The 15,010-nt window shown below is 36.7% G+C and overlaps 1 protein-coding gene across 1 annotated transcript in view; it reads right to left on the bottom strand.

The window, feature by feature from the left end:
* Positions 1–15,010, bottom strand: part of SORCS2 (sortilin related VPS10 domain containing receptor 2) — a 104,916-nt gene that overhangs the window by 69,784 nt on the left and 20,122 nt on the right. The window contains exon 3 of the mRNA XM_032219192.1: positions 4,252–4,351. Within this exon, the coding sequence (XP_032075083.1) occupies positions 4,252–4,351 (100 nt within the window). The remainder of the gene's footprint in view (positions 1–4,251; positions 4,352–15,010) is intronic.

Raw genomic sequence — 15,010 nt, 5'->3', positions numbered from 1 at the left:
AGAGCTAAAAGTGGCAACTTGGATGGTTTGAAATTAAGGACTGAATAAATCTGTCATCAAAAGCTTTGTATGCTTTCATCAAGTTTCCATTACAGAATAAGCAAGCTCTCAGACAGAAATAGATGGGGAACATAAAGGAAAAAGCCTAAACATACATGGGAATAATATATGTACATGTATTGTTTAAATAAGGACTTTACCAATAATACAAAATTTACTGTTTGTACATTTACATCTATAATCCAAAATTGCATCTTCAGTATATACCCAGTTTGCTATGTCTTTATATTTGAATGTTTATTTTAGTAGCCATAAATATATATAAGGCAGAAAAGTAGTACAATATTCCAAGTGCTTCCCAAAGGATGATTTAAAGCCATCTCTGCAACCTCCTCCCCGGATTTTAGGGTACTATGGATTAACAAATTATTATCAGATAAAAATCTGTTCAATTCAGTATCTTAGGATCCATTAAGCTTCCATTACAACAAATGCGAATGAGAATCTGATTTTCTTTTCTTGATCCTATTATTTGCTATGGTAAATCTGAAAGTCAAGACAAGACTATTAAATACCTGGGGAAAGGCTTCTGTCATCACTGGGGTAGTTCAAAAGATTCCAGCACATTATGTCACACAAGACTGATCTTAATCTAACAATTTCCTCTTTATTTTCTTCACTTCTTTGTAACTTTCTTAATTGTACCATGTTATTTAACAAATTTGAAATTGTCTGTGATCCTTTTCACTGGAAGATCTCCACAAGTTGGCTCCAATTCAGTCTTGGCTTCCTAAGCAGACTGTTACTGTGCCCAACAACTCTGGCTCCCTGACATTTTCCCACACTCCTCATGATAATATGAAACCTATCCTTTTAGTTACAGCTTTCCTCTCTGCATGGTCATACAATTTCTACATTTTTCCCACTTAATAATTTATAATTTAGTTCTTTTCCATAACCCTTGCTCTTTCTCCTGTTTCCCTGCTTAATGACAAGGAAAATAATGTTTGTTAAATAATATTATTTATAGTAAATCTACATTACTATAAATAAATGAAAATCTTCTTTAACTTTATGTTTCCCAAACTGACTGCAGGCAGTCCTGTTGCAATTTATTTATTTGTTTGTTTATTCAATTTAAATAACTACAAAAAGTGACTCTGGACAACATATAATTCTGATGCATAAAAACAGGAAATTAGACAATAAACACCTGGATTAGAAAGGAGAAAAACAGAATAACAGAATGGAAGAAATAATACCAATAACATTAAAATATCCCTTTTTAAGCTAAAAAGCAGACCGAATAAAAGAAGAAATTCACTATGCCATACTTCTCCATTAAGCTCTTAGCGGCTTGTGGAGATGTGAAGAATTTTAATTAGGAAAATAATACTGAGGAGGCAAACATGTGCTCTTTTCCTCAAATTGTTCTCTAAAGCTAATCCGTCTGAATAGTTTTTAAATGTTAAAAAGAGCATTAGAAAAGTTATTTTACAATCCCATCTAATCCAACAAACTCTCCACCCAAGTCCATATGAGAATGTCAGACTTAGTGCCAGATATCTCAAAACATCATCTATAGTACTATTTTTCTCTGCCCAAACATACTAGTTGTGATGCATCCATGGTTGCCTAGGCAGAGTTGACATTCTGAGCTTTTCCTGACTTGGCAACCTCAGCATGATCACTGAAAAGCTCCAGAACAAGAAACATGCTACATCATGTCTGAGACTGCCCAATTGTCATATACAACACACCAACCACTTTATCCCAACAACATACAACTACATCAGCCAACTATCTACATTACCCCAACAACCTAAAAGCAGCAGAGATCTCAAAATGGTATTGTGCTTGAAGATGTATCTAATCAGTGAGACAGAACCCCATATATTATACATTCACACCCTCTCCTCCCCTACGGATATATCCTGCTTCATCTTGAAGTAATCCTAGTTAGGAGGGCTGAATCCCCTCCTTTTGTCAAACCTGGTTAATTGCTGGCAAAACATCTAACAGACCTGGATGAAAGTGCTGATCTTGATCACTGACCTGACAGTATAAAGATCTTTAAACTGAAGGATCTTTGCTATCATTAGGACTTCCTTAGTTACACTGCAACCTTATATTTTCTTGACTATTTCTGTGATAAGTACTATAACCTCTTTACTAATGATCAAGCTTCAAAAGCACTAACGATTGTTTTGTCTTGAGACAACCCATAATTGATGGCATGTCACGAGAACTAAGAAGCATTCATTACATTCCAACTCGAGCTTCAGGCATCTTTCACTCCAACTGACCTTCAAATGCCATCTGAAACAACTGATTGACAAATAAGCCAAACTACCAGGCATTATCAATATGTTTTCAGCTTTGGTCACTCCATTTAACAGCAGTCTATAATTTCTCACATTCCTTCAAGCATGCCTGATGGTCTCATCCTAACAAAACTTTAATTATTGTCTGACTTGGGTACTAAAACAAGGATGACACACAAAGAAAGCCAGGAAGTATTGCAATCTTAGAAATGCCCCACTCCATCCTAACAAAGAGGGCAGTGTACTCAGAACAGGAAATGGAAACGAGGTTTTTTTCAAAAGCTACAAGTGAAGAATGAAGAGTTTTTGTCGGATTCAACGTTTACAAAAATGAGTTAATCTATAGTTAATTATAGCACCAACCACCTATGTCTTCCAGCATTCCAGAAGCAAAGTATTTCACATCAGCAAGAACAAAAATACAATATGTCATGTGCTGGAATTAGTGTAAGGACTTTACAAGAAACAAGGTCGAATGCATGAACAAGAAGCCTGTAGCCTACTAGTTCTTCATCACACTATAATATCACATGGGGTGGTGCAAGGTTTCTATGAAGGAAGAAACTATAAAGGTCAATAGCCTAAAATGTACATCTAGTTATATCTATCTAGCAGGAAAGGAGAAAGGGAGGGGGATGTAGGCAACCAATCCTAGCTGAGTGCTTCATTTATATATTCCTGAATGCCACACAAAACTACCTTCCACAGCATTATAGAAGAGTGAGAATAGAATTGGTGTTTGGAAGTCTTTTCTGTCCAAACTTTTCCCAGTTGTTTATAATTTTTTCTATCCTATGCTATGTTGCAATTTTTGTGTTGTGATCCTTTTGTTCTGTTGCCTATTTATACAGAATATTTTGAAGTGTTCTTCCTTTCCTTGTTATTAGCAAAACATTTAATGGTTTTTAAGTGAAAGTACTCTAACTTTTAAAAATATCTCACAGAATATTGAATAATTAATATCTGTTTTAGAGCACATCTGCCGAGATTGTCACAATTAAGCTACACAATTCCTCTGAAATAAGATAGCATTCAAATAAGTTTTAGAACCTTACATTGGACAAAATAAATAAAAGAGGTATTTGTGTACAGGCAAGCTGGGAGTAAATTTGATATTTGTCCCTGATATGGGCAAAATTTAGAGGAATACTATGTTTTGTTAGTTCTCAGATAAATTCCATTTCATACAACAATACCCAAGACTGTGTAAACATACCTGAAAATGTATTCTCCCCTCCCCACTCTCTCTCTCACACACAATTTTCTCTACACAATCTTACTCTGCATTATGATATACAATATGAGCTAAGGCCAACTTAGGTTTTAAGAAAAATATTACATGTTTATTCATCAAGAGAAAATACTATATTATACATACTATAGAGTTATAAGGAGGATGGAGGATACAAATTGTTTGAGGATGAAGTACTATAAGAGGGAAGGAATAACTTATTTTCACCCTATTGCCCTCTCCCAAAAAAGCTGTTCAAGTAGATTCAATATCTGATGCCAGAGTTGCAGTGCTAAAGAAAGAATTAGACATCTGTGCAACAAATAATCAAAGGATTTCAGAAATTAAGAACTACACATTAACCTTAACCCTGCTTTGTGTCATGAAATACTTTCAAATAAATTATGGTTTCCTCCTGTTCATGTAGCAGATATCTTCAGGTTTTTGTTTTGTACAGGATGTGTCTGTATTTACATTATTTAAGCGCCAGGACACAGTATTTGTCTGCTTTTACTTTTTCATATATATCATCATTTTCTCATGCTTGAATAAATCCACCTGCAGTTTAATTCTGTGTATTTAGTATTTCTAATGGTTTCTCTTTTGAACATGTGGCTGATATACTTTGCTAGAAATTTATTCTAAGTACTTTTTTTTCCTGGGCTCTTCTATTGAAATAAACAATGATCCCCATACCTTCTTCTTGTTAGCAGGACAGATGTAGAAATTTTCAATGACTGTAACAATTCCAGGCTGTAAGTTTAATTTAGTATATAATGTTCCAAAATCTGACGACCTGGGAGACAAGAAAAAACAAAAATGTGGCATTCTGATAATCTGCATGTATTTCCAACTTTAAAAGGTAACTGAGAAGTATTCAGGACACAAATTATATACTTGGCAACTGAAATAAATACCAAAATTCATGCATTAAAGGGAAAAGACAGTTAGAGAGTCCAAGTTAGGTAAAAAATAATTCAAAAAAACCTGGAGCTCAGAGAGAAACAATCCGATCGGGCTGGACTGAGAATTTTTTCTGGAGGATGTGGCTACGCAAGGAGGCGTGGCCAGGGAAAAGACTTCTCAGTCCAGGGCAAGCAGACTGTGATAATACCCATACTTGGACTCTCTAAGCAGTGTGCAGGAGAAGTATTCAGGACACAAATTAAATACTTGACAACTGAAATAAATACCAAAATTCATGCAAGCAGGAAACCAAAATGACTGTAATATTTTTTTTATAAAATATTATCTCTGAAAAACGAAAAAAAACCCATTTAATTTATCAGAAGAAAGGCAAGTTCTACAACAAAGAATAAAATTTATCAAGCACAAGTTTAAAAAAGAAAATCCTACAAAGACTTTAAATCTAGCCACCACACAAAACATTTTAATTTAAGTATTACATTCAAAATGAACAGAGGGACTTTTAATTCAAAATATACAAACAGAAAACACAACTTTACAAATAGTAAAACACATAGTAAAACATTTTTCTTTGAAGACATTTTGCTTCACATCCAAGAAGCTTCTTCAGCTTTCAAGAAAAGCCAAAAAGTCCAGTTGCCTCTTGAAAAAGTATCTTTTGGATAACCATGACCTGGATGACTGAGAATCTCCATAGACACATAGTAAAACAAAAAAATAAAACTGTTGGTTTTTAAAAGGCTTGGCTAGAAAGATCTGCTTTAGAGGTTTCCTAAAAGCAGAAAGAATGATAGCTAAACACAACTTGTGATTGCATTTCTCTCCTTTTTCCCAGCTTTCAATTTGCAGAATATATGTTCACTAATTGTAAAATAATACAGAAATATATTATTTAATTCACTGTTTTAATTCACATAGACTAGAGTTTGGAGAACTTCAATTCTTTTTCCTTTTACAATATAGATACAATTAATCAAGACATACAGTATATTTGTAACAACATTGTATGCAAAAAGGCAGTTCGTAATAGCAACTGAAATGTTATTTATGAAAATCTAGAGCAGAACTATATTCTGTTATTCTTTTCACAACATTATAAATTGAAAATACAATTAATAAGAAATCTGAGGGGGACCAAGAGCCATTCTTCTGCAAGGAAAAACATATATGAGGTACTTTCAAACTGTATCTGCTCTACAACCATGTTTTTAATATAAAGCGGATTGAGGTGCAATGAAAACACATTACGATAAGGCCTCTCCTCAGCAAAACAATGAAAAAGAAAAGACAAGATGAGGGTAAACAGGAAATGTTGCTTGGAGAGCCTTCCAAACATTAAGACCCCTGTAAGTAGCTAAATAGGTGCTACATATTTGATGAAAATTTGTATGTGGTACTACACCCTTTTAAGGGAGACACACATTCATGTTAGCTGAAAGCTTCCTTGAAAAATACTTCAAAAATGTTCTTTGCCAATTCCAGGGATAGCACATAGGATCAAAGGGCTGGAAAGGACCTCAGTGGTCTTCTACTACAACCTTCTGCTCCAAGCAGGAGTCCTTTTATCATCCTGGTCAAATGGTTCTCTTATTTAAATTTGAAAACATCCAGTGATGGAGCCTCCACAACTCTGAGAAGCAAGCTATTACATTTGTGAAAACGTGGAGATCAAGCATTACACCAGAGGTGGGTTCCTACCAGTTCGCACCTATTCGGTAGAACCGGTTCGTCAAATCTACCGAACCGGTTAGAAGAGGTTCCACCAGTGGACCCGGAAAGCAGGCCACACCTACAGAAGAGATTCCAAAAATTTTTGAAACCCACCACTGGTCCTTGGATATGATTATTCTACCCTATCATGCTCCTATTTATAAAACTCAGAGCCTCTGTGAAAGGTAAGGATGACTACTGCGTTTGTGGTGCAATCAGAACATTGCGTGTGTTGAAGTTGTTTTAACGCAAACCAAAGATGCCTTTTAAAAAACAAGTTTACATCATATTCTTATGCATGCCAGTGCTGTGTGTGAGGTAATTTAAGGTGGTTCTGACAAGTGTTGTTGGCATCTTCATATCCAGTCACATGGGTGGCAAGCCACTCCCACAAAGGAAGCCACACCCACAGAGTAGGTTCGAACAATTTTTGAAACCCACCACTGCATTACACCCATTCAAACCTGGGCTAGTTTTTTTTAAAGTATAACATTACTGCATTTCCTAATGGATTCTTTTAAATGTATTAGATTACACTCACATAATTTCCAGATATCATGTTAGCTTGAGTGCTGGTTAGTTACTGTAGGTTTTAGAATAGAAATAGAAAAGAATAGAGCTGGATGGGACCATGGAGGTCTTCTAGTCCAGCCCCCTGCTCAAGCAGGATAACCTATACCATTTCGGACAAGTGACCATCTAGTCCAGGGATCCTCAAACTTTTTAAACAGGGGGCCAATTCACGGTCCCTCAGACGCTTGGGAGGCCAGACCAGCTGGGTGGGTGTGGCTAGGTCATGGAACTAGGTGGGTGTGGCTAATTTAACAGTCCATTGAACAATGCACACCAATTAAACTTTAATTTGTTTTGCTCCTGAGGGTGTATTATTTGCTTTTGTTTGCATGTTACTCTTTTGGTTGCATTTTCTTTTTACTTGATCGTTTTTTCAGTTATTTAGGAGTCTAGTGGTCCACTTCAGGAAACTCAGTTTTGCAGCAATTCTTCTCAGCCCCAAAGAGCTTCAGAAATCTCTTTCTCTCTCTCTCCCTCCCTCTCTGTCTCTGTCTCTGTCCCCCCCCGCCTCTCTCTATTTTCTGGAGATGGGGGAGGTGAAAAATGGGCTATTTTCACCAGTTTTCTGGCCTCTTGGGGTGTCTGTGCACTCTGTTCCCCCCTTCAAGCATTCTGCAGGCCAAAATCAGACAAAAACGGACCCTTTTTTGGCCAAAACTGGGCAAAAATGGTCCAGTTTTAGGGCACCTCAGGTGTCTGTGCACCCAATTTTTCACACATACACCCACTTCCAGAAGCTTTCTGTAGGCCAAAAATAGGCAAAAACGGCTTATTTTTGGCCACAAATAGGACATTTTTTGGCCTCCTGGGGCATCTATGCACCCCAATTTTCACCCCCACCTCCAGAACATCTCTGCAGGCCAGAATTGTCACCCTTACCTTTCAGTTCCATCCCGTGGGGCTCCCAGAGATAAATCCTGCGCTTGGCCAAAGGGTGGGCAGGGCGTTGTGGGTGAGGCAGCAAAGTGGTCCTGTGCGGCTGGATTAATGCCTTCGGCAGGTCGCCTGTGGCTCTGGGCCATAGTTTGAGGACCCATGGTCTCGTCTCTTCTTAAAAACCTCCAGTGATGGAGCACCCACAATTTCTGAAGGCAAGCTGTTCCACTCGTTAATTGTTCTCACTGTTAGGAAGTTTCTCTTTAATTCCAGATTGCTTCTCTCTTTAATTAGTTTCCAAACATTGTTTCTTGTCTTGCCCTCTGGTACTTTGGAAAATAATTTGTGGCAGTCCCTCACATACTCAAATACTACTATCATGTCACCCCTAATTCTTCTTTTCTTTAGACCAGCCAAACCCAAAACCTACAGCCGTTCTTCATATGGTTTGGTCTCCAGGTCTTTTATCATCTTAGTTGCTCTACTCTGAATCTTTTCCAAAGTCTCAACATCTTTTTTGTAGTATGGTGACCAGTGGTGGGATTCAAATAATTTAACAACCGGTTCTCTGCCCTAATGAATTGTTCCAACAACTAGTTCACCAAACTGCTTAGAAAGTTTACAACCAGTTCTCCCGAAGTGGTGCAAACTGGCTGAATCCCACCACCGATGGTGACCAAAATTGGTTGCAGTATTCCAGATTTGTCTAGTATAGCAAAAAGTAGATTGTAGTCTGCTTTGTCAAATGCCTTACTGAAATCTAAGTATACTATGTCCAGAGCATTTTGCTGGTCTACTAATTTAGTGACTTTATTAAAGTCAATAAGATTGGTTTGGCATGATTTGTTTTTAACAAACCCGTGCTGGCTTAACTTGTTATAATTTTATTTGCTTCTAATTGTTCACAGATCTGGTTTTTTTAAATTATCTTTTCCAGGATCTTCCCAGGTATTGAGGTTAGACTGATTGGTCTGTAGTTTCTTGGGTCTGCTGTTTTCCCCTTTCTTGAAGATGGGAACCACACCAGCTCCTTTCCAATCCTCAGGTATTTCCCCGCTGCTCCAGGATTTTTGAAAGGTATGGTACAGTGGTTCTGAGATAACATTTGCCAGCTCCTTCAGAACTCTGGGATGTAATCTGTCAGGTCCCAGTGACTTATATTTGTCAAGGTCAGATAGGTTTTTTCTTACAATTTTCTTGCTTATTTTAATTTTTATTTCTAGTTTGTCTTTTACGGTAGTTTTTATTTTTTTGGTACGTTGGGCTATAATTTCTTTTTGCATGAAGACTGATGCAAAGAATGAGTTAAGGAGCTCTGCTTTCTTCCTACTGCCAGTTACTTCCTTGCCATCTTCTCTCTTTAGTGGACCAATTATTTCCGTGTCTTTTTTCTTGTTATTAATATGTTGAAAGAAACTTGCCAATGCTTTCCTGACTTCATATTTGCATGTTCTGGCTATCTGTTGATAATCAGCCTTAGTTATGTGTCTCTATTTCCATTTTTTGAGCTTGTCCTTTTTGTTTTTCAGTTTGTCAGAGAGATTTTTGTGCAGCCATTTTGGTTTCTTCTTGAATTTCTTGTTTTTCTTTTTCAGTAGTATTGTGCTGGACTGGGCTTTTACGATCACATTTTTCAGAATTTCCCATGCTTCTTGAGTTGTTTTTCTCTTTAGGATTTTCAACCATGGAATCTTTCCTAGGCTCTGAGTTTGTTAAAATCAGCTCTTTTAAAGTTTAAGACACTGGTTGGATTATTTTCCATTGCTTGTGTTTTGTAATCAAGGTCCTGTAATCAAGCACATGCAGAGAACACCAGCTTGCAGAAGACTATAGCTTGATGGCTGTTTAACTCATACCACTATGGATAACCTTCTTTTTTGAACATCATAAATGAATTTGCGGTTAAGCTAATTTAATATAAGAAGCCTTGAAAGCCAGAGTGGCAGTATCTACCAGCTTGCCAAAATGGCACAATATTCAAAAGAAACATTAACTTTGCAAAACATCCTGGCCGGAATTCAAAACTTATTAGAAATAACAGAGAGAATCGAGAAGAAGATTGAAAAATTAGAGTTTATAACAACAAAAAATGATGGGGTCAGAGTCCCAAAAAACGAAGGGGAAAATGATTACAAAGACAAGACAACTGATTACTTTACCAGTGGAGTGGTTGAAAGTGGGAAAAGGGGAGTATGGAAAAAGGAATTAGATCAACAGGAACTCTACCCTGGACTTCAAGGCATGGAAGAAGAAAAAAAGAGAAAAAAATGATGGATTTAAGGAGAGAAAATTTCTCAGAAGCACGACTGACAACCAAAGATAAGCTGATTAAAATAGCAGATGGAGGGCATCGAGATTACTTAAGTGATGCTACAAGCAACAAGGTGTGGAGAGAAGTCCACAAAAATTTATGAAGGAAATAAATAGAAGATCAATTCCACAAATAACAAAAGAAATAAGACTGTATTATTATTGGCTGATTGGTATATATATATATATATATATATATATATATATATATATATATATATATATATATATATATATATATATATACATACATACATACATACATACATACATACATACATACATACATACGCTGATATATGAAAGTTGATAATAAAAAATCAGTTAATTTTAGTAATTAGTGATTAGTAATTTAGTAATCTCTAGAGTGCTATGTTAAATAAATAATTGATAAGGATAGTAAGGTACATATATGTGTTGGTTTGATGAGAGGAAACCTGATATAATTAGCGAATGAATTTCTATTAATAAATAACAATTTATTTATTTTTTATTTATTAATTAGACTTATATACCGCTTCATAGGGCTTTCAGCCCTAAGCGGTTTACAATTTTTTTTAGCAAATTGAGTCAGCAACTTGCCCCCACAGTCCAGGTCCTCATTTCACCCACCTCGGAAGGATGGAAGGCTGAGTCGACCAGTGAGATTTGAACCGCTGAGCTGCAGATCACAGTCAGCTAAAGTGGCCTGCAGTACTGGTAAATATCTCTCTTTCTTTCTGAGATTGCAGCAAGTGTTCCTACTGCTTTAGATTTATATTCAAGAAAGTCTTGACTTTTGTGACATTATTGAGGTTCAAATTTAATTTCTATTATACTTCATTGATTTCTTTTCCCATAATGAAGTTTTATATTTATTTGCTTTAGCATGATACAATGTTTTCCACAGTTCATAGCAGCAACAGTTATGGTATTTGATAAACTGTCTCTCAGGCAACCTTGAAAAATAAATGGAAATTGCTGCTACCAAGGAACAATATTCCAGATTAGGAGTCCCAAGTGCTATATCATCAACTGCATAATCATTTTCCATCATCCTCCTAACCTCACCAAGCCAAAGGATATCAAGTACTTCCTAGCAAAACTTTTAAAAAAACACACACAAGGTAAGCATTACAACCCTTTTTAAATATCTCTTCCAATGTATTATCTGTCTATCTGAATTGGGGCTATGAAGACTGGCAGTAAACATTGTTTTAGCAAAGGGCAAGCTAATTTTTCATACAAAATCTACTGATGACTTTGGGGAAAATCAGGCACTGGCAAGAGGGAGTATGCTGAAATTACCAGAATGACTAAACACTTGCAACCATAAATGTGGCTAGAAAAGGTTAATGCAGGTAAAATCCCCGCTCCCCATATATTGCCCTATCTATTGCATCTCAGTCTCTTCCCTCTGTAGCACATACACATTATGCAGTTCAAATAAGTGGAGACTGTCAGGCCAAGTTTCTTCAGGAAGCTCAAAAGATCAGGGGTCAAAATAATTTCAGCAGCAGAGAATGGAATCAGCACCATGGACAGTATCCAATGGTAAAGTGCTGCTTGGACCTTTGTTCCATATTTCAGGATGCTGCCTTGACATATGACTGACATGAACTGGAATCCTATGTAAAATTAAATATTTATTTGATGGGTGGTTCTCCATTCTGGAAAGAGCTAGCTGTGGCCTTCAATGGACTTTTAGCATTGCTATTGATTTATATGAATTTTCTCTACAATGAATGCTTATTTTCTCCATCCTTTTTCTAACCTACTTTTTATGCTCATAAATGATAAAATTGTACTTGTTATGTGATGTTCATGTATTATATATTTGTAATCAAGCCGTGAAGACAACAAACAGATTAACATGACAGGAATTAAAATATTTACTTCTACTTCTTCCCTTGTTTCTCATTTCTTGTGATTTGCTTTTTGTCTACATGACTTAAGTCCAAAGCAGATCCTCTTCAGTCAATCAGCTCCATTGAATTGGTTCTGTTCTTCCATATTCCACATGATCTACATGAAGGTCTTAGGATATGCATGAGACATCCCTCGGATCTTATGGGGACTGTAATAATATTCCAAATGCTACAAGGCTTGTACTTCTAATGTACAGAGAGAATAGACCTTTTAAATAAAACATTCTACACATGCTTATTTAGAAGCAAGTTTTAAGGAGTTTTATATGGCTTCCTGTTACTGTAATTTTGATATTTTAATGAATTTTGATGAATGTTGATGAATCTTTTCCTTCACTTTTATTGCTTCTGCTTTTTCCCACATTAATTTTCCTACTTCTTTTTCAATTAAAAACATCAACTTTGAAACATATTAGTACATACAATATCTTAATCAAATAATGGTTTATGTATCTTTTCTTTATTTTATTGAAGCATATCTTTTATTTCCTTCAAAAGACAGGAATTCAGGTTCATACTTCAACTATTTTAAATTCATTTGAGTTTCATCATCTGCTCTATTTCTCTGTTATATCATGTTGACTTAAGTTCTTTCCTCTACACCAAGGGTAGTCAACCTTTTTATACCTACCGCCCACTGTTGTATCTCTGTTAGTAGTAAAATTTTCTAACCGCCCACCGGTTCCACAGTAATGGTGATTTATAAAGTAGGGAAGTCAATTAAGTTAAAAAAAAGGAAAGTGCTTCAATATCGGACAAAACCCTTACCACCCACCATGAAACCTGGAACACCCACAAGTGGGCGGTAGGGATCAGGTTGACTACCACTGCTCTACACTATGTGGGAAATGACAGAGATATAATTGTAACCTCTGTATGCAAAGCTCCCCAGATGAGCAAAGGGGATATTGTGTAGAAGAAGACAATCTCAGGTAACCCAAACCAAGCAACTATGACTTGTAGTATACCAAGTATATTATTTTCAGCACAGTGTAAGTATGTCTTTGAGTCATTGAGACCAACTTGGTATGATAATTCTGTACTAACTGAACTTTCTGCACTAAAAGTAGCCTTACATATTGCAGTAGTTCACTCTGGAGATTATCAGTGTGCATACTGCGATTTTAAGTTTCCTCCAAGTGCCTGAATGCAATCAACTGCTGTATTTTTCGGAGTATAAGACACACCTTTTTTTCCTCAAAAAAGGGGCTGAAAATCTGGGTGCGTCTTATACATCGAATACAGCATTTTTTCCTCCCAAAGCCCCACCCCTTCACTAAAATGGCCATGTATGCCCTTATAGAAGCTTTCAGAGACCTCCTGGGGGCTGGGGAAGGCAGAAATGAGCAAAAAATGGGCCGTTTTTGCTCCCCAGCAGCACTCTATAAGCCTCCATAAGGCTATGCCTTCAATATTTCTTTTTACAAAAAACGGGCCCATTTTTGTGAAAAATGGGCAGTTTTTTTGCTCATTTTTGTCCCCCCGGCCCGCCCCCGGAGCACTCTGCAAGCTCCCCCAAGGCTATTCATGCCTTTTATTTGAAGAAAAATTTTGGGCAGTTTTGCAAAGTGCAAAAACTTTTTTTCCCTTTTGGAAAGCTCTTTAACTGATTGATGAGAATTACGTGGATCAAATGCTGTGCCAGCAGGAACAAAGTTAGGTGCTGCAGATTATTAGCGATTTCCTTCTCCAGCACATGGATAAGTACACCTAGAAACATCTACCTACCTACTTACCTACCTACTCTCTCTCTCTCCCTACCTACCTACTGTATTTCTCTCTCTCTCTCCCTCTCCCTCCCTACTATATTTCTCCCTCTCTCTCTCTCTCTCTCTCTATCCCTCCACCTACCTACCTACCTACCTACCTACCCTCTCTCCCTCCCTATCTTCTCTCTCTCTCTCTCTCTCTCTCTCTCTCTCTCCCTCTACCTAGCTACACACACTCCCTACCTACCTACCTACTGTATTTCTCTCTCTCTCCCTCCCTCCCTCCCTCCCTCTATCTACCTACCTCCTTTTTAAGAAATTTGCCTCTTCAAAACCTTGGTGTGTCTTATACTCTGGTGCATCTTATACTCTGAAAAATATGGTATATCATGCCATTATCTAGGGATCTGGTTGTCATCAGTTTATTGATAGGTCCAGCTCCAAATCTACTTTTGCTCTGTTTCATGTTGAAACCAAAAAGCATGACAACTGAGTGGAGTCATGTGAGAGATTATATCTACATTTTCCCCAAAAAGCAGCTGTCTGCAGCAGCACTATCTGAAATCTATCAAGGCATTATGATTTCCAAATATTTCAGGCTGTCCAGAAGGGTAGTACTATAAATGATGTTAAAAGTCATTGCAACAGTGAGAAAAATCAATAGAGACACCCTCCCTCAATGATCTCTAAATAAAGATAACTCATCAGACCGATCAGAGCAATCAGAATCCTGTAGCCCTTTCTGAAGCCAGTTTTACAATAATAATTCACAATAATCTGCTTTTCTCAGTACTTTCACCAAGATTGCCTGAAGATGCTGCAAATTATTCTCAGTTCTAGGAAGGAGGCAAACCACTTCTGAAATATTGCCAAGAAACCTGCAGGGACCTGTCCATGCATTTTCTGAGAATCAGACATAACTGAATGAAAGGAAAAATGTTTATAATAAGCCACTGTGCAATTCCTTACTCATTTGGTAGAAAAATTTAATATATTCCTTCCTAACTAATTTTTAGAGTTAAAATGGACATAGCCAAAGCAAAAAGTATGTTCGATAGCACAACATCCACATCATATTTACATATAATATTCACATTTGTACATTCATTCACATGCTCACATACGATAGACACATACTGCGGTTAATTCTCATACACAAATACAGATGTTTCATTTGTTCTTTTTTTCCAGACACATATTCATAGTACAATGGAAGACATACCTCTTCAAAATTTAGACATGAAATAATCTACCATTAATAATAATAATAAAAAAACTTTTATCAATCTGAGTCCTATTTGACAAGCAAGGGAAGAAGAAGGGGAGAAGGCCGGCTGGGAAACGCCACACAGGCCAAATTCCAGATATTTGCCATCTCTGCTTTAAGTCCGCTAACAGTGCAAATGTTGCAAATTCTTTCTCTGTTAAAAGCAGATTTTACTG

The sequence above is a fragment of the Thamnophis elegans genome, chromosome 6, assembly GCF_009769535.1.
Source record: "Thamnophis elegans isolate rThaEle1 chromosome 6, rThaEle1.pri, whole genome shotgun sequence".
Lineage (NCBI taxonomy): Eukaryota > Metazoa > Chordata > Lepidosauria > Squamata > Colubridae > Thamnophis > Thamnophis elegans.
This window is presented reverse-complemented; position numbering and strand designations above follow the sequence as displayed.